At 35.6% G+C, this 20,970-nt stretch overlaps 1 protein-coding gene across 1 annotated transcript in view; it reads right to left on the bottom strand.

Annotated features, from left to right (window-relative positions):
* Positions 1–20,970, bottom strand: part of LOC145678669 (uncharacterized) — a 53,344-nt gene that overhangs the window by 12,844 nt on the left and 19,530 nt on the right. The window contains exon 4 of the mRNA XM_081749061.1: positions 7,580–7,733. Coding sequence (XP_081605187.1) covers positions 7,580–7,733 — 154 coding nt within the window. The remainder of the gene's footprint in view (positions 1–7,579; positions 7,734–20,970) is intronic.

Below are 20,970 nucleotides of genomic sequence, written 5' to 3'. Positions count from 1 at the left end.
ATTCGTTGACGGCATGATGTGCGTCCATTTTTCCCGACTTTTTTTCGCAAATTCCAGACAAATCCCCGAATTCCCGACCATTTTTTAAATTTAAGACAAATTCTCGACTTTCCCGATTTTCCCGACTGCTAGACACCCTGATTTCTGTAAGTACACCAAAAAGTATTTGTTAATACATTACGTAGTTTCCAAGTTACAGAGTTTTACTTTCCTGCAGGACTTTACGGACTCCCTGTATTTCAACTTTTTTCTACCTACCTTCTCTCTCAGTTTAATCGAATAGTGGTTTGAACTGCACTTGTATCCTCTGTAACTACTACAACTGATGATGGATGATGAGCGTCTACAGTTAATTCGATCAATGTGATTACCGTTTATGTTACTGTCTGCTGATTTCCGAGTTTCTAGTGTGTCATTTTATGCAGAAAGCACGTACTTTTAACTATTAACTTATAATTCAATCGATACAACTTGTCCCTTGTGACAGTTGCTTTCCTCTGTTTTTTCCTTCCTCCACGTGGTCATAACAATCAGCCAAGAAGGACTGTTTCTATGACAACAGCACGTTCAGCAAATTACAGTGGCTCATTTCTCTCGTTCTGCAGTGGTAAACATTTCACCCTCTCCGCACGTTGCCAGTTTGAATATGAACAAATGCACATTGTTTTAGTCGAATGTCAACTTGAGCAGTGCACCTGGTGGTTACTGAAAGCATTCCTTTTAGTTCATTTTTGTCATTTAGCATTCTACATTTAGTAAATGTTAATATAGAACAAGAAACAATTCACTTGTTCTACTCGTGTAGTTTCAATATTCGACGCAAAAGCTGGCAACGCAGCATTGAGCACCACGCGCGCAGCGACCTGTCACAAGGGACACGTAGTATTAATTGCAGTTTATTCTGTATTGCTTCATGTGGACAGTATCTTCCTGCAACCCCGCTTCTTGTTGGTTTCTACCTTTGTATTAAAATCTACTTTTATTATGGATACCATAACGGATATTTTCTCTTATGCTTCTTCTAGTTTCTTGCTGTTTTTTGATGTCTCTCTGCTCGTGGGTATAACAGAGATACCTAAAAAGTTTTCTCTTCTTTACACTAATACAGTAAAATCTTGTTATACCGGACTAATTGGGGGCGTAAGTTCATCGGATTCAACGGAACCCCAGATTAACTGAAATAACCTAAAAGAACAGTCGAAACTGCATTAAAACTTTGTTTATAGCAAAAAATAGGTTTATTATGGTGTACTTAAAGAGCATAGGCTTATATATATACAGTAAAATGTAACATACATACGATATATCTGTATTATCATGGTGTGGCACAGTGACGTAATTCAAAAGCGAGTCGGATTTTGCAATGTTACGACCGCAGTGAAATAAATATATAATAATAATAATAATAATAATAAATACCGCTTGAGTTGGATGCTGGTTACCAATGTTAATCTGTTAAGCATTTCAATAATATCCACAACAATGAGCAAATACAGTACAATATTCTTAACTGTCAAGGAGCAATATGACAAATGCGATTGCTGACTTCTAGTCACATATAAAACCTTGCATTTTGCCTGTCCGGCTTATCGGGGTCCGGATTAACAATGTTCTATTGTATGATCAAACTAAATCACATTATTTTTCATATGTAGATATCATCAATCATGCTCCGAACTGTCCAGCATTTTCTTGTGTTGCGCTGTAATAGATTATATAATTTCTTTTAACAATCACTTCTGTACCTTCCCATCTTAGCTCCTGGAATGTTACGATGTCTATGTCCTTTATTTCGTTTTTCTTACAAATTCTTCTTCCCCGGCATAAACATTGTACATTCCTGGTGTCCAAGCTTAAATCATCCTTTCATTTCCAGATTCTGTTCGTTAGATCTATTTCCTTACTCAGGGGCTACGGTTTCTGTTATAGGCTAATTAGCTTTCAACCCCCAATCTAGAGGATCAGTCTTTTTCTTTATTTTATTTTTTTTTTTTTCTTTCGGGACTGTCTGTAGCTAACTTCTGTAGACTCCTTTACTAACTGAATGGCATCAGTGTTAGTTTGGTCAACCCCAGAATTACCGGTACCCACCACCTGTCGGGCATTTCCTTATCTGCCGCCTAGGAAGGCACCCAGTAGAAGTACAGAATCTCCAGCAGAAGGCTACTCTATAAAAATACGTACTTAACAACTGCTTACACATGACGTGTTCGTACGATAGCGTACGATAGAACTGGAATACAGTAGAGCGTCGATTATCCGAATGTCGGTCAACCGAACGACCGCTTAACCGAACTGTGTACTCGCTCGCACCTGTTACTCTCCCACCCTACCGTCCATCATTCCCCTCACTCCCAAATCAAGTTTCCCACAGTAGTCGCTGCACTGAGCCACCGCTGGCGGAAGATTGCATCTAATGGGGCCTTCATAAGGCACTGCTGACCGGCCAAGCCGCCAGTCGCTGTGTTTCAACAATCAGCACACTTCTGTCGGTTTGGCACTGGCTGTAGAAGTAGCGGCATTTTTTTAAACGTTAATTTTGTGTACTGTGTGTATTATTCATGCAAAATGCGTATGTAATATGTACATATTTTTGTTTAATAAACTGTACCACATACTATATATTCTTACTAAAGTTGCCTTTGTACGTTACTTTGTAATACTTAAAGAGATGTCTGTTTTTATGAATAAATTTACTGTACAGTACTTCTTTTTGGCAAATAAACATGTACAGTTCGATTATCCGAACAAACCAGTTTTCCGAACACCCATGTCCCCCAATTACTTCGGATAATCGACGCTCTACTGTACTTTATTCACCTATAATTCCAGTCGCTGCTCGGCGATGTTCTTCGGGCTATCCAAATAAGGTTAATAAGGAGAAAATATTTTCTTATATCTTATGAACTTCACGCTCCTTTTCGTCAAAAATTTTAGTAAAAGTCGATAGTCACAAATATTGTGTGAATCAAATTTTGTACTAGTCTTGTTCAGTCTTGTTTAGAAGATAAATTTCGGTTAGGTTATATATGAATACATTTCAATGAGTATATTAAATCGGTAGTGTTTAATATATATACTATATGTATTCATATATAGTAGTAGTATTGGAAAAATGTACTACTGGACTGAGAATCGAACCCAGGTCTCGGCATATTGTGCCAGTGCGTTGACTACTATGCTACCTTGTTCATTAATCGTATATAATTCAACCGCCAGATGCGTTCTGCAATATGAACACTGGCTTGTCTAAGCAGAATAGGAGTTGTGTACCGTTCATGTGGTTTCAGTGGCTGAGTACCGTGGAAAAGTGTGTGGAAGACAGTGGACTGGATAGCGCAGTGGTTAACGCGGTAAGCCGGAGACCAGGGTTCAATTTTTTACGTTTCAATACCACTGAACTAGCACATATACAGGCAACGTTTGGGAGGTGACTCCTGACACTAAGATAAAACAAAAAGTATAGACCAAGCTGGGTGCACAAATACTTCCTTTCGGAGTTATAGGCTGCCGAAAATATGAAAATACGAACTTTAAAGGTCCATAGCTCCAAAACTATGGGACCTACCGTAGTCAGATCAAGACTTTACTTAGGAACTAATATGTGCGCTATCCAAAAATACATGTTTCCGAATCCTAAGGTACTCACGCAACAATTTTTATATAGGAAGTTTGGCTACCGGCATATAATTTGAAGTACTCACCAACTACCGCTATAAAAATTATTGCAAGTACCGCAGAATTCTGAAACATGGATATTTGGGTATGGCACATACTAGTTCCTAAGTGAAGTCTTCGACCTCACTACGGTAGATCCCATAGTACTGGAGATATGGACCTTTAAAGCACATGCTATAAACAGGTTGGTCTATACATTTTGCCTTATCTTGGTGTCAGGAATCATCTCCCAAATGTTGGCAGTGTTGTTTTAAAACACTCTGTATAAATGTAAGACAAAAATCGGTTATTTCCTTCACTTATCATATAATACATTGATTTTTAACTTGTAATGTGCACAAACTAAATACCTTTTAATGAAATATATATTAATTATATATAAATAAAACAAATAAGCTAACACATTTACACTGAGAAAAGATCCGCTATCAATGTTATTAACTACCTCCATTTACCTTTTAATGTTGTCTAATCGAGTCAAGGAGAAAAAATCAATGGCAGTTATTCTTCTGCTTAATTCCTGCTTTTATCCTTGTATCCTGTTTTACATCTTACTCTCTTATTCTGAGGAAGAACATTAACACAGCTTGAAAGACAAAGAAAAACTGGAAAAATATACGGAGCGATGAGTACACATTATTTTTGATCTACGAGACACCTCAGCGAACAGGTAATAATATGGATATTTTGCAACGCCTGATGAACAAAATGTAACGAAACTGAGTACTCCAAGATGACTAACCATAGGGTATACCTCCAAGCAGAATTTGAATATGATCAAGATACTAAAACGAGCTGGAATTTGTCCTATACATGTGAGTACCCTGATACCAAGCTACTGGGATTCTGGAACGATTTTTCCCCCTTTTCTCCGGCAGGTAGAAGCTCACTTTATTAAATTAAAAAGGAAAGGAAAAAAAAAACTACTCCTGTTAATGTCAAAATGTATTCAAAGATTGTACTTATATATTATTGAAAATAATTGTAATAAAGTGCAATGGATAACTGTTCGACTGATGTGTAGCAGAGACTGAAGTATATTTGAGGAAGCATTTCATTAAGGTCTCCGGAATGGGATCAATGCTGCTTTGCCCTATACGGTTATTAAATTTCTTGAGAATTTAAAATCTTTTCAGCAATAAGGCTGAGCACGAGTAAGAGAATGGGACAGGGATTTTCTATATTCATTTTCGCTGACTTTTCCAGGTGTGTAGAGAACATCCTCCAGATTGAATTACTTGAGTTTCTAGTATATATTTTAGCTTCTACGATTACGAAATCTTTGTTAGTTAAAAGTTCTATAATATATGTGAGAAAGCTCAACCACAACATCCACACTTTACTTTCCTGTTTATGTTTTATATATTCTTTATATAAGCAAATATAATAATAATAATAATTTTACATTATGTATTTTGTTGACAATAAACAGATCGTAGCTTAAACGCACTGTAAATAACAAAGAGTTGTGAAAGTTTTCACTGCGTTGCGGAGATGATTTTCTCAAGGTGGCAATTTCCACATTGATAGCGTAACTGTTTCCATATCAGCTTCTTTTGATAACTTGGTTTTCTTTCTTTCTAGTATAGTAATTTGACGTTTTTTCGATTCTGCATTTTCTTCGATACGCTTTTTCTACATGACTTTCTTTCTCATACCATTTTCATGAAGCACGAACAGGTTGAAGCATTTTTCCATTTATTTCCACTGCACAAGGTCCTCGAAAACATTTTACAGAATCACACATTAATCTCAATGAATATTTACAAAGGTTTTCACCATCGTGTCTTTATTAATATTTAAAAAAAGCACTTTCAACTCTTACATTTCCGTGAGGAAGAATAAACAAAATTTTCATTACTTTCCACAGTTCTTTGAACTCCTCATTATTTCCGAGTAAATTGTGATGACAAGAGTCCAGTCGATCTGTTTCAGGGTTGAAACTGTCAAAGTTATCCTTCCATTCATTCTGTAATTTAGAACATATTTTACTGTTACTGATATTTTGGTTCTTCTGCAGTTCCTGGGGGAACGTTATTTTTCTCATATAGTTCTTGCAAAACATTCATATAAATTTCCATATGCACGAATCTCTCTCGGAATGAGACTGCGCATAAATCTATATTTCATTGGACATTTTTCAAGGATCTTCCTGCACATTGATACCAAATATTTTCTATCTTCCAGCAAGAATTAAAGCTTTACTCTTTCATTAGCTTTGTTATGATTTAAAATCTTCTTTGCAGAAAATCCTATGTCAACTTTAGAACAGGAGAGAAGTTCTAAAGTTCTTTTCATCAGATACTTCAACGGTTTTAAGGTAGTATCCACTTCTATTAAGGCTTCACTTTTCATAATGTGACGAATCAAAAGTTCACATTCTGTAGACAAAATGTGTGCTAGTGGCTTTGACAATTGAAATTTACAAAAAAAGGTCAGAACATCAGCACTATTAAGACACCATAAAAGCCAATCTAGGCAGAATTAGCGGATCATCAATTGCTTTCTGAACAATTCCATCTTCTTGTTTGGAAGAGACCTTTTCTGAACAATACTTTGGAAGAGACTTTTTGAACTGTTCCAAGTACATCTTGATATCTACTAGTAAGTCAATAGTGCACCGAGCGACTTCGGAACTCTCCACCCAATGCCAACTGCAAAATTTCTAAGGGAATTTATTAATGCCTATGCACGATATGAAGTCTGCCCGGCGTACAGGGATGTCCTTAAAAAGTCTGTGCCAACTTTTCAAAATTTCATTAATATTCTAGCAAGCAACATGATGTCCAATTTAAATTATGTATGATATGATGATCTATGAACGATACGCAAATTGCAAAAACTCACGTCGCAGAATTTGGCACCATTTTCATTTTGGGCGATTTCAGCACAAAAATGCGACGAAATTTCCAGTTGGCAATGAGTCTATCCATGGAAATTTGGATTATTCTCGATAATGATAGCCACTGAAAGTTGCTTTTAATTTGCTAAGTTTTCCGCACGAGAATGACGAAGAAACTCAGAATTCATATACCTAACTGATACTTGATTAATCATCTTATCCCAAAAGCGAATAAGTATATCCACACTTGTCCTTGCTGAATTACTTACTTAGAGACTCATTGAAAGAAACGACTTTATTTGAAAGTTACTTAAGAATTTCAAGTAACTGGGACTTAAAATATGGCGTCAAACCATACACAACAACATAGGATGACTTTCTTCTCCCCATTATAACTTCTGAGCTATTTCACTATCTGGAAACATACGCTGAAATACCCATTCAAACCAGCGTATGAATTAAATGAAAAATGTTCCATAACCACCTTCATTGTCTATACGATTTCAGCGCTTGTTACCTCGTCTTTGATACTACAGTCAAACATGCTGCTTTATTTTGATACTCCTGACACTTCATGTGAATTTTTTTTTCCTTTCACAATCACTTATACTGGTAGGGGAAGATGATTTTGGCATTGCTACGAACTGTGGTATAACTGTGTTTGCTTTTGTTACCTGCCATCTTCCTATGTTAAGCACATTTTGAATGACTTATCTCAGCTTGTTGAACCCATGTTACTCTGTAATTCAGATGTCTTCTGGCACATAACACATTTTATATGGATAATTGGGATGCCAGTGCTACGCAACAAGGGCAAAAACAGAGCAGTGAGGCTGAAAACCTACAGGCTAGCTTGGGATAAAAACCACTTGTGCTTCCAGAGAAATACGATGCTGAGCTCTCATATATCCATAATCTTATACATACGATTTGAAAACAGTTTTAAAACAAGCATGCTTGACGTATTCGTTTTGAGTCGTAACTGCCTGTATTTCTTCATGCGTAACATTTTTATACCTCTTAATATCATCAACTAAGTAAAATATTCTCAAGACATACCTACTCCGCTTTTGTCTCCTAAGCCATACGTTATTGCAGGTCGAACAACTACATAATCTAAGTCAGGAATTTTGTCCAGCTCCTGTTCCACAAGACTTTTGAACTTTGCAATGAAGGTCCACGGATCTGGCTTCTCATCCTCTTTGTGTGGCAGCTAATTAAAATAAATAGATAGTAATAAGAATACCAGAAAATCAGAGAAAGATTGATGTATTATATATATATATTGTATATTTTATAAAGCGTCCAATGATTATAAATCAGGAACAGTTGGATAAAATAATGAAACAAAAAATAAGATAAGAAAATGTCAGAGAGCATATTGAATGGAATTCTCGGCTTGCCCAACGAGAAATCCAATCTGAAAATATTAAATAGCAAGATATGTATAAAACAGCAATTTGATATCAATGAAAGGATCATGGAAAACAAACAACTCTATGCGAAAAAGCTTTCCGTGAGGCAAGGCATCGTTTACAAAATTGTCACCAGTGAATTGTGAATCCTTGCACAATCAGATAAAATTAATAATTAAATGGTGCTCATTTGTAAACGGTGCCTACAGGAAATTCTTTTTCCTACATTTTTTTTTTTTTTTTTTTAGTATACTCTTAATGATATATCAAATTACATACGTTACTATTTAAAATTTTCAGGTGACTCCTGGGACCCTATAGTAGAGGGCTCTGAGGAGCAAGCTGAGTGCTTCATTTGATGTGTTGTCTGCCATTTTCCTACCTTACTTTTTGTTCCATCCTTTTGTCTCCAGCCATTTATGATTTGTAACTACTGGACGTTTTTCTGAATAAGAACTCACAATTAAATGGTGGCCATGTCGTAAACGATGCTCCATATGATTTTTCCCCTTTAAAAGTGTTTGTTTTTACATGAGCTTTCGAATTATGTACGGAGTTATGTGCTTTGCTATTTACAATTTTCGGGTTATCCATCTCATTTTTTGTTTCAATCATTTATGATTTATAAGAACTGGACGTTCTATCTGAAATATCCTATATATGGTGCCTTCCATTTCAATTCAGGCAGAGGATGTACCATCATCATCTCAGACATTGTTGAAACTTTTTTTTTTTTTTTTTTATAGCAACTAGACATGTTTAAAAGAGACCCATATTTTTTTGTTTTGTCGAAAAAAAAAAATTTCCGCCAAGTAATAGGCCATCAAAGACGGGGAGTACAATTTATGAATTGTAGAAGACATGGAAAATGGTCAACTTAGGAGCCTCACCATTCGGCTATGGGGACAGGTAGAGTTATAATTCTTGTTGTGGTATGTGCACTTATGTCCAAAATTATTGTCGCATGTCTATAAATATGTTATTGTAGGAATATAATTTGATAACGAATTCGCCCGGTATTTCTTATAATGTTAGTATGTGTGTAATCGGCAAAGATATGTATGTGGCAAATTTCATGTCAAAAGAGCAGTAAATAAGAACAATAAAACAAAAATAAAATTTTCTTGTCCATTTAACATTTTGTTTTACTCATTCTAATTTTCGTATTTATAATTTTTTTCCTGTGAAATTTACCACAAACATGCATTTTCCGATTATACACATAGTATCAGTATTAAAACCAGCAAAATCAATATCAAATTACATTCTTACAAAAAGACAGTTATAGATATGCGACAATCATTTTGGACATGAGTGTACATAGGGATATATATAAACTATATTTTATTATAGTTTGGTTTGCGCATGCGAATCTTTTTGTACATAAATTAACAAATGAACGTCAATTTATCTGGAAAGTCGAAGTTTGCGAATTTTTTTTCGAGCACTTCCGGTTCGAATTTTAAAATTCTGTTTTCACGGTTGGTAAGACCTACCCGCTTTCCGAAAAAAAAATTGTATCGCTTCTGTGTGCAACCGTTTTGTCGCAAACAATTCGAGAAATTGTAAAATTTTCAAAAATCGCCATTTTTGGGCGCCATTTTCTCGAAAACACCATCTTTTAAAATTCTGAAATTTTGTCAGATGGTTCAACTTTACATGAATAATAAACACACCAAATACCATTCTCGACCAATGCTTCATGAATTAACTGCAGCCTTTTAAAGTTAGCGAAGTTTCGTTAACTTTCATGTCACAGTTAGCAACACTGGAAACAATGAAAGTGCAATGGTTTGATGATGTTTGTGGTTCACATTCATTAAATGAAGAATAAAAGGTTTTCTTGACTGTTTTTTTTTTTTTTATTATTATTTTGATCAAAGAGGCTCTCTGAAATAGTAAAATGAACCTCTCCCTACTCCTCCGTTTTTTTTAAACCGAAGTAATCTGAGGTGGAAATTACGATTACGAAACACACATATTTTAAGTTTACTTGAAATGACCATCCAATAAATTCTGATGATCTATAAAAAACCTGAACTATTACCTCAGTGATGATTTGGAATGCTCCAGACAAAGCCTCAATTAAGTGCGATGTCATTACAGTGATCGAAAAAGGACAAAAAGTTAAAAAAAGTCGAAACGTTTTCTTACGCGTTCCAAAGAAATTTACTGACTTTTTAAACAGAACAATCCCAGCATAAGAATGGGTCACTCGGAATTTTATAGTATCCGACTAAAGTGGGTCAGTCCGCAACCTGCGAGGGAAGTGTGTGTGTGTTTGTTGTGCGAATTTTAAGTTAGCTCCTACTGCGTTGTTATAAATCAAAGGTGCAGCCTGTATTGAAGCTGTCATGAGTGACCTATTTCCTTTAGTAGTATGTTCCGTAGAAAATGACAACTGTCTTCTTCAAGAATGTGGTGAATGTCCTGGAGCAGAAGGAATAAGTGTGGAGTCTTTAACTATTGATCCTGATGAAAATGAAAGTGTTACGTAGGCCATATGGGAAAAAAATTGATCTCGTTAAAAAACTGTGCCACTCTCTGTTTTCGTATCGTACATTGCTGGTTTAACTGTAAGAATTGTAATTCATGACTACATCAAAAAAATCCAAAGAGAATTAATTGCTACCGAAAAGCATCGTATAAAATTTCAAGATACAAAATCTATTTTACTTCATGTGGACTTCGTTGAAAACTGGACTGAAATTTAGAGTTATCACCGGAATATGAAACAACTGACAGTTTTGTTGTAATAAACGACGATAAAACACACGATTCGGCTCATGTACTCATAGCCATAGGCAAGATTCTAAAAATACTCGAAGAAAAGCGAAAATATATTTTCTAGAAAAAGGTTTGAATACGTGAAAATAAGTGTCTACAATTTCCGAAACCGTGTCAGTAATTTCTGATGGTGCTGCATCCCATTTTAAAAATCGCTTTCAGATGTTCGAGATGCAGACAGGTCCGATAAAGCAGAGCTCATCCGTGGCTAAGCGGTTAGCGTACGCGCCTTTGACGCGGGAGACCCGGGTTCGATTCCCGGCGGGAGCTCATGTGGTTCGGATTCCACGTTAATCAGTAGGTCCACGTCTCATATAGCCTCGCTGCTGAACGGGACGTAAAACTCAAAATCAATCAATCAATCAAGGTCCGATAAAGCAGTGGTTTTGCAGTGAAACCGGCCATGCAAGGATCTCTGCGACAGTATTGGAATGGGAGGGATATTATGAATAAATCATGAATTACGTGAAGTTGAAGTGCTGTTTATGCTTCTACATAGATCTTCAGCAGGATACAGGTTTCCAGAAGAGCATAAGAGAAGTGAAAATAAGTGTTTTGTGACTATCGACAATGTGCTACGCAGGGGCGGATCCAAGACGGACTTCTGGGGGCCTTGTAATACTGCTACTTAGAGCTACTTTTAAGAGCTCCAAACTCTGGGATGGGTTTTATTTATATATGAAATAAAAGTTTCTTCTTCTGGTGGGGCAATTGTCCCCCTAGATCCACTCCTGGATGAGTTGTGAGTGAACCGACACTTACTGGAACATCTGCACGGTTACATGCTATTAGCGAAGAAGACACCAACCAAGCAAATCATTGGTCCATGTTAAAAAAAAAAAAAAAAAAAAAAGTTTCTGAAGACCATTTTAAGTAAATGAACTTGAAATTTGTGTGTTTCGTAATCGTAATTTCCACCTCAGATTATTTCGGTTTGAGAAAACGGAGGAGTAGGGAGAGGTTCATTTTACTGAGCTTATTTGATCAAAATAATAATAATAATAAAAAAAAAAAAAGTCAAGAAAACCTTTTATTCTTCATTTAATGAATGTGAACCACAAACATCATCAAATCATTGCACTTTCATTGTTCCCAGTGTTGCTAACTGTGGCATCAAAGTTAACGAAACTTTGCTAACTTTAAAAGGCTGCAGTTAATTCATGATGCATTGGTCGAAAATGGTATTTGGTGTATTTATTATTCATGTAAAGTTGAACCATCTGACAAAATTTCAGAATTTTAAAAGATGGTGTTTTCGAAAAAATGGCGCCCCAAAATGACGATTTTTGAAAATTTTACAATTTCTCGAATTGTTTGCGACAAAACGATTGCACACAGAAGCGATACATTTTTTTTTTTCCGGAAAGCGGGTAACTAGGTTTTACCAACCGTGAAAACAGAATTTTAAAATTCGAACCGGAAGTGCTCGAAAAAAAATCGCAAACTTCGACTTTTCAGATAAATTGACGTTCATTTGTTAATTTATGTACAAAAAGATACGCATGCGCAAACCAAACTATAATAAAATATAGTTTATTTATATCCCTATGTACGTACCACAACAAGAATTATAACTCTACCTGTCTCCATAGCTGAATGGTGAGGCTCCGAAATTGACCATTTTCCATGTCTTCTACAATTCATAAATTGTACTCCCCGTCTTTGATGGCCCATTACTGGCGGATTTTTTTTTTCGACAAAACAAAAAAATATGGGTCTCTTAAAAACATGTCTAGTTGCTATAAAAAAAAGTTTCAACAATATCTGAGATGGTGATGGTACAATTTTATATTTTTTTTTTGCCTGAGTTGAAATGGAAGGCACCATATATATATATATATATATATATATATATATAGTGTCTGTGTGTATGTGTGCGTAAAGTTGCACAACCCGAAGTACGAGTAGGTATATCTTTTGAATCAAGAACGATAAAGACCTGAGACTTGAAACAAATGTAAACGTGTTCTACAGGGTGGCCCAAAAGTTGGTATACACTTCTGCATTGATCAAGTATAACATTCTAACTTATAGATTGATTTGCTACTGCTGTTCCGAGCTTCAGATATAAGTAAAAAGACATTAAGAACGAATAATAATAAGGAAACTAAGTCTACCTGATAGATAACAATAAGAAATGATATGAAAAGCAATGATTTGATCAGTACGGGACTGTATACCTACTTTTGGGCCACCCTATATGTAGATATTTTCGAGATCATGACTGATGTTGGAATTTGTAATGCTTTTATGTAGTAACGAAAGGAAGTACCGAAAGCGTAAAATAAAAAATGTACAAAATGAAGAAAATCAATATATTTAGTTGCAGAAATCTGATTTCCGGCGGGTGAATCCCTGTGAATATATGCAGTATGCATCAACATTTATCGATTGGTGCGAAAATGTGATATACGTTGATGCAGTGTTGCCATGTAAAAGCTTTTTAATGCAAATCCGTAATATGGGTGTTTTTTTTTTTTTTAAACAGAAACGCGATCTCTACCAACACTGTTGTTGTAAAATTACTGCGGCACGTGTATTTTAGGTTAATTAATAATAAGCAATGAGAATTTACACATAATTGATAACCTGAGTTTTTACGCAAAAAATTGAGATAAAAAATTACTCACCTACAGCTGGCAACCCTCGAATCCGCGTGGGAAGAGAAGGACTTTAAAGCAAATGCTAGAAGCGGCTGCCGCGTTCTTGTAAATACAAATTTACACACTTCCTCATGTTTCTTGACACCTTTTTAAGTGTGTTTCTGGTGACTGATTTAATTTGTTTCAGTGTTGATCTTGGTGGCCACGGTGGCTCAGTGGTTGAGCGTTCACCTCTGGTGCATGGGTCTTTGGTTCGATCCCAGCTCGTGCCAAGTGAGTTTTGTGGTGGACAAATACCGCGTGCGTGGATTTCCTCGGGGTTCTCCCGTTTCCTCTCACTTTCTTCATTCCACCATTTCATTCATTTCTCATCATCACTGTCTCCTTTAGCCTAGCCGGCATAAACGTGGGACATAAAACTTGAAAATTTCATTTCCTTTTCAGTGTTCGTCTCAGTTCCTCAGTGGTCGTGGGGTTATTCTTGTACACACATTTTTTTAGGTAACTCCATAAGAAAACGATAGAGGTTAAGTCCAGAGAACCGGAAGGCCACGAATTTTTGGAGACGATGTGGTCACTGAAAAATTCTCCTAACATTTCTAATCTTTCGTTGGAAGTGTTGCCAGATGTAGGTGGGTAATTTTTATCGCAAATTTTTGCGTAAAAACTCAGGTTATTAATTATGTGTAAATTCTCATTTCTTATCACTAATTAACCTCAAACACATCTATTGTAATAATTTTACAACAACAGTGTTGGCAAAGTTCGCGTTTCTGTATATATAAAAAAAACATTTTACAGACTTCAATTAAATAACCTTTGTACATGGCAACACTGCATCAACTTCATCTCATTTTCGCACCAATGGATAAACGTGGATGCATACTACACATATACACAGGGATTCACCCGCAGGAAATCAGTTTTCTGTAACTAAGTATTGATTTTCTTCATTCTGTACATTTTTTATTTTACACTTTCAATATTTTCTTTCGTTACTACACAGAAAGATTACAAATTCCAACGTTGGTCATGATCTCGAAAATATCTACATAGAACACGTTTACATTTGTTTCAAGTCTCAGGTCTTTATCGTTCTTGGTTCAAAAGATATACCTACTTAAACTTTGGGTTGCGCAACTTTACGAACACTATATAATGTTTCTGAACTTTGGGCACCAAATTCGGCAGGTGTTTTTACAAGCATACAGGGTTGGCTGGTTTAAACCAAGGTGGTTTAAACCATGGTTTAAACCAAGGTTTAAACCAGCTGGTTTTTTCAAAAAAACCAACTGGTTTAAACCAAAAAACAAAAAATGTTCGTAAAAGTGTAAGTATTTGTAAAATCTTGATGAACACACATTTGTGGGTTATCACGTTTCACTCCCGTATATTATTCGTATTATATTCAGACCTAAATTCTCCATTCATTACTCAAAAAGATTATACTACAAAAGCAACTCTTTTTTTTTTTTTTTTTTTATAAGTTTATAAATGTTTATTTTGTGATTTTTTGTAGTTATTATTGTTATGTAATTACAATCGAAGAAAAATTCTAAATATTGTTTCGTTTCAATGTTTACTATTGATAAAATACATCGAAAATGCCGTACTTTTTGTGTGTGTGGGGGGGGGGGGGGGAAGGGTCATACAGACCTCACGAGAGGCCTTTAGTGAAATAAGTATCTTTGGTATCTATTTATGTATAAATGAGTCTGAGCCAAAGTGGACTCAAATAATTCGTATCTTTATTCACTTTTCTTATTGATATGCAGATTAAGTCGGTGTATTTCTTTAATTTGGACCGATAAAAGTCGTTGTTAACTAACTTGAACTAAATTAGTTCTTCTGTACTCCGTAGTACTTTGAAATTGTTCATATGTAATTCTGTGTAATGGTTTCACTTGTGCAACTGTTTATCTTTTTGTCCTTCTGAAATGACTGTTGACAGTTATATTAAGAAGCATGTAAAGATCAGTACAACGATTTTTTATCAGGATTCCTTCGTGAGTGAGTCGGCAGACGTATCGCATTTGTGGCCAATTAGTCCTGGTTCCGAGTTCAAATGGAGGACAATTTCTCTCGGATGTAACTCGAGAAGCGGTTTTTATTCCGCTTTAAGCTTATGTGACCACTTCCAGCATAACTCGGTTGTCGCATAATAACATCAAGGCGAAACAAACTTATTTCTGTCCATATATGATATGAATATATAGAGCAAATTATTTAAACCATAAAAACCTGGTTTAAACCAAAAAAACCTGGTTTAAACCAAAAAAAACGGTTTATTTGGTTTTTTAAATAAAAACCATGGTTTTTGCCAACCCTGCAAGCATAGGATTTAGACGATCAAGTGTGAGATCTCTCACTATTTCTGTGGTTCGCCGCAGAGGCACCAGCTTCAATGAGGATAGTCCCAGAAGTACTCGACCTAACAAAGAAAACAAAAAATTTGGGAGAAACTATCTTTATTTCTCAACATAGTCTCCTTTTAGCTCGATACACTCTTCCCAGAGATGTCCTGTTTATAGTGTGAACCGTTGAGTTTCTCAAAATAACTACATAACCCCAGACTCCATCTCTTCATTGTTGGCAAATCTTTTACCACTGAGCTATTTTTAAATTTGGAAAGAGAAAATAATCCGAGGGGACTAAATGTGGCGAATAGGGTGCGTGAGGAAGCAATTCGAACTTTTAGCTTATTGATTAAACTTTAACAAGATAACGGATGTGTGAACTGGTAGCTTGTCTTCATCAGGCCTCCCAGCAGGACATTGAAAAAATATAGGACAGTTTGGTTTATACAATGGAATATTATGCTCTGAAGAACACACACACAATATATATATATATATATATATATATATATATATATATATATATATAATATGTATTGTAAGAAAAGACCACCCTTCACCCCAATGGACAACTATTTGTTATTCAAAAGAGAAAAAATGCAGCTCCAATATTTTTAGAATTCAGAACATATTCGCACTACCTCAGAAGAAAAAGAAATAGTTAACTCTTATTTACAGGACTACCATGACATTTAACACTTTTAACATGCCGTTATTCATATATAATTTTGAATACGTAAGTTTAATTAATGCATGCAAAAATATTAACTATTTCTCTACCTTCCTACTATCCTTCTAGTTCTTTTATTTACAGATAAACTTTATTTTGGCATTATTTTTCATTACTTCATATCTTTCTAATGGAAAAAGAAGATTGATAGCTTATTTCTCTGTAATAAAATATTTGAATCTAATTAAACACTGAATTATTTGATCAAACTATTTCCCTCTGAAATAAATAACGTAACAGCATTTCATTCATCATAGCTCTGCAAATTATATGTACACTTCTAACAACTGTTATATAACATAAATTTCAGGACATTTTTCATAACTTTTCCAAAGCGTTTCCACGACACAGTTTTATTTCCAGGTTTTTCAGGACGCGTATTATGTACAGCAATATTAGAAGGCGTTGGGATATGTTGGTGAATACCAACACACCTCAATTCAACTGCTGCACACATTGCTGAAAGAAAATGCTAACACAACTTGCGTTATAAGAAACTGGAGCATGGCAAGGTTCATCAGCTAAGCTTCACTGGGGAAGAATGGGCACATAGGAAACAAAGATGGAAAAAAAAAAAAGTGGCCATGGGAGGATAGGAAAAACCAAATTAAAAAAAAAAAAAGTAATTGTGAGGATTAGTGACCGTGCCTCAGAAAAATAATGCTAAGACACATTTAAGCATATTGCTAATATGTAGCAATTTAAATCATCACTAGAACTGCCCTTGGCATGCACTTTTAATAATTTAATCACTGAAAAATATAGGAAATATAGGACAAGATTAAAATATAGGACATATGTAAGACAAATAAACAGAAATTTCCAAAATATAGGAAAAAACAGGAAAATAAGACAGCTGGGAACCCTGCTTCATGAAACTTTGTTTCGTCAAATGTGGTTGTTTTTTCTTGATTTCATTACTCAAATGTTGCAATAAGTTTGCATACTACTCGCCGTTGTTTGCCCTTTCCAAAAATAATTACTGAAAATTATTCCACGCGCATCCCAAAAAACTGACGTCATGATCTTGGCAACAGATGAACTGCCTTCACCTTCTTTGGAGTCGATTTTTCCCTTTCAGTCAACTGTTTTGACTGTTCCTTCGTCTCAGGTGTGAACTGATGGAGTCATGTTTCATTCATGGTTATGAATCGACGCAAAAACTAGATTTATTGTTGTGAAAAACCACCAAACAACTCTCGGAGAGGAAAGAGTGGAGACGTAAAAATAATCAACACTGACCGAAATTAGTGTTGAATTCATAGTTTTCGGGGTCAGGTAATACTCTTGATACTGTTTAAGCCCTGTTCGGCACGGGGATAAATAGAGAGATGTTGGTACCGCTAGGGACGGAGGTGAGAAGAGGCGACATGTCAAAATAATTGAAAACGACCAATATTAGTAGAGTTCTCGGGATCGCCAAGATAAACAGTGACGCTAAAGATGCCGTTGAAGTCCAAGGTCAGCCCCACCGAATGATAATATGAAGGAAAATGCCGATGAGGTCGTCAATTTTTCACACGTGTCACAGAATTCCCAAAAATTAATTTAACAGAAAAAGAAAGGGGGGGGGGGGCAACTTTACGCCACATTGAAATCATCGTTGTCTGTTGTTTGAGGCCACATTATGGAAAAACGTATAATTCAAATGAATTTTGCAACATACTTTGGCATTTCGTTTTCATGAAAGAAAAAGCGCCACTTCATGTGGTGAAAAATCAGCTTTATCACTAAGTCCAGATTATGTTCTTCATTACATTCTAGTGAAACAACACGAATTCAGGTGCATAAACTGTCCACTGACGTAGAATAAATACCGCACGAGCTACTACTGGAAACAATCTTGCACTAAACGTTTTCAATTCACAACAATACGTTTAACATTTCTAAAGGCCTTTGTCACTGTTGACACTTTATTTTGCTTCAGTGATGTTCTTTCTGGAGCTCCCTCGTTGCTATATCATGGTGTCTACAAAAATTCCAAAATGAAATTTCATGACTTTTTCGTGACCTTTGCTTTACACAATCATAAAATTTCCTAACATGTTCAAGAGCGAATTTGGGTGCGAATTGCGCCGAATTTTCATCCATGCGATAGAAATGTACTTTGCTTGCGATTTGGTAGCGTCTAAAGCCAACCATAAACATTTTGGTGGTGAATTTTGACGTTTTACAGAACAAAATTTTCCAATCTGTACTTACGTTTGCACAATTAAAAAAAATCGTGACCCAAAAGCTAAATTTCGTGACTTTTTCGTGACTTTCGTGACCGATAGACATCCTGTATATGGATAGTGTACAAGCCTTCGGTGAGGGAGACCCAGGTTCGATTTCCGGTGGGAGCTCATGTGATTCGCATATCACGTTAACCTCAAAGTCCACGTCTTATAGAGTATCGCTGCTGAAGGAGACCCCAAACTCAAATAAATAAATAAATAAATAAATAAATAATCCTGTAACTTAAGGGGCAGTACCGTGAGACGTAAAACCAGAAATTAAAACTCATTTACTAAAACGATTACAAAACTTAAATTAAAGAAGTAAATTAAGTAACATTGGCAACATCAACTATTTTTCACTTTTTGAATACTATAAAGTCTTTGTGCAGCGTATGATATGTATAGTTAAATATTTGTGTGTGTAAGACATAAACTGGATGTATGATTATACAGCAACAAATTTTTGCTGTAGTATTTGCACCTAATATCGGAATTTAGAGAATGCTTTCAAAGTAAAAACACTAGAAGCCCCACAGCAAGGAGATGATTTTGCGACAGGAGAGACTGCAAAGCCTTCAGCACCATGTTGTGACTTGCCTGTTGCAGAAATACAGAGCCGCCACCGCAGATTGTGTTTCAACAAGTAAATGCTTTTATTCGCTGTAAGACCTATATCTTACCAACTTGTCGGCTTTCGTTATATGTTTCGAAGAGAAATTTACATTACATATATGAGAAAAAGATCAGTTCTCTGTCCTTTCTGGCGATAGAATTACACCATTTTCGAAATATGCTTTTGCTTTGGGAAGTTAAAAAAAAAAAAAAAAAAAAAAATATTTTACTACAACTCTTATATTCTGACTTACATCTAGGAAAACGCGGCATCCTATTAACTGATTAATTTCACTTAAAAACACTCAGTTACTACTTCACTTAAAGTTTCAGTTACTAGCCGCTGGCGACAAACAAAAGTTGATAAAAACCATACTGTGAGGTCAGTAGCCACACTTTCCCTAGTAAATGGTATTCTACAAGCAAAAATAAGGCAAGTCCCTCTCAACTTACATCCACCAATGAGTAGGTCAGGATGGTGATTTTTCAAGCTGAATATTGCAAATATATAAGCAAAAGACACATGTTTCCGAATCATGAAGTGGCGGCATATGGGATTTCCTCCTATGCAAAAAATATTCCTGATAATTCTGGGAAGTAAAAACGGGAGTAACAGAATGTATAGGATCACTGATCACCAACAAATGATAATTCGTTTGCAATGTCTATGTTGCACATAACGAATGATGTTAATACCACACATGTGGCTGCATACCACTTTATGAAGGAAAAATAAAAGTGTTTATTTTCAATTTGCAATTAATAATTTGGTTTATTTGTCATTATTCTTACAGAAAATGCTTAAAGTAAGCGCCGCAACGCTTTAGCATGGACTTGAAAATCAGGGCAAAAATTCCAGGGGCATGGCCAATAGCATGACAAGTGTTACTTAGACGCTGCTCCACAATATGTACGTCACCAATGGGGATGGCATACACCACTCTTAATGAGTCATCAAAGATAAAAACCCAGAGGATTAATCCGATCCACCTTGCTGGGAAATATGGTGCAAACAGCGGCGTACAATCACACAAAAGTGAGCTGTAACACAATCATGCATTACCTACACGCATTGACACACCTCTCATTTACACCCACCTTATGAGGAAATCCTACACCCAGTGCTTGTAACTATTAAACTATTCAGTGCTGGATACCGGTTAAAACGGACTCTGCTTTTTTTTCAATAGTAGAACCACCTCCTGAAATTCGTCCTTGTAGTTCAGATACCCTGTATTTATACACTGATTTATTTTGAACCACTCATTTTGTACCACGCAAATATTGGTAAGGAAACATTGATATATTGATATACTCTGCAATACCACCAGCTTAACAGTGTTGCCAACTCAACATAAAGTTGTATTTAAAAAAAAAGTTCAAATCCACATATTAAACGAAATCACACAACACCACGCTCATTGTTCAGTGTTCTAAACCAAGGACGCTACAGTATAACATTCATAAATGTCTAAATTTTGGAGACCTCCATATCCGTAATATCGCAAGTAAGAAGAACGGGGTAATGCACATCCACAGTACCTTAGTGATCATGATATATTTTGAATAAATAGGAACAAAGTTACAAGAGATTGAAAATTTGACTTGTTTAAAAGTTTTCTTTTGAAAAAGTACTTAGGTAAGTACCACATCTAATCACACAGATGATTTTCATAAAGGCCATAATGCCGTTTACAGCCATTTGATATCCCAAACAGTTCCGAAGA

The sequence above is a fragment of the Thermobia domestica genome, chromosome 2 (assembly GCF_964235325.1).
Source record: "Thermobia domestica chromosome 2, izTheDome1.hap1.1, whole genome shotgun sequence".
NCBI lineage: Eukaryota > Metazoa > Arthropoda > Insecta > Zygentoma > Lepismatidae > Thermobia > Thermobia domestica.
Note: the sequence above shows the minus strand (reverse complement) of the source record. Positions and strands in the feature narration are given on the sequence as shown.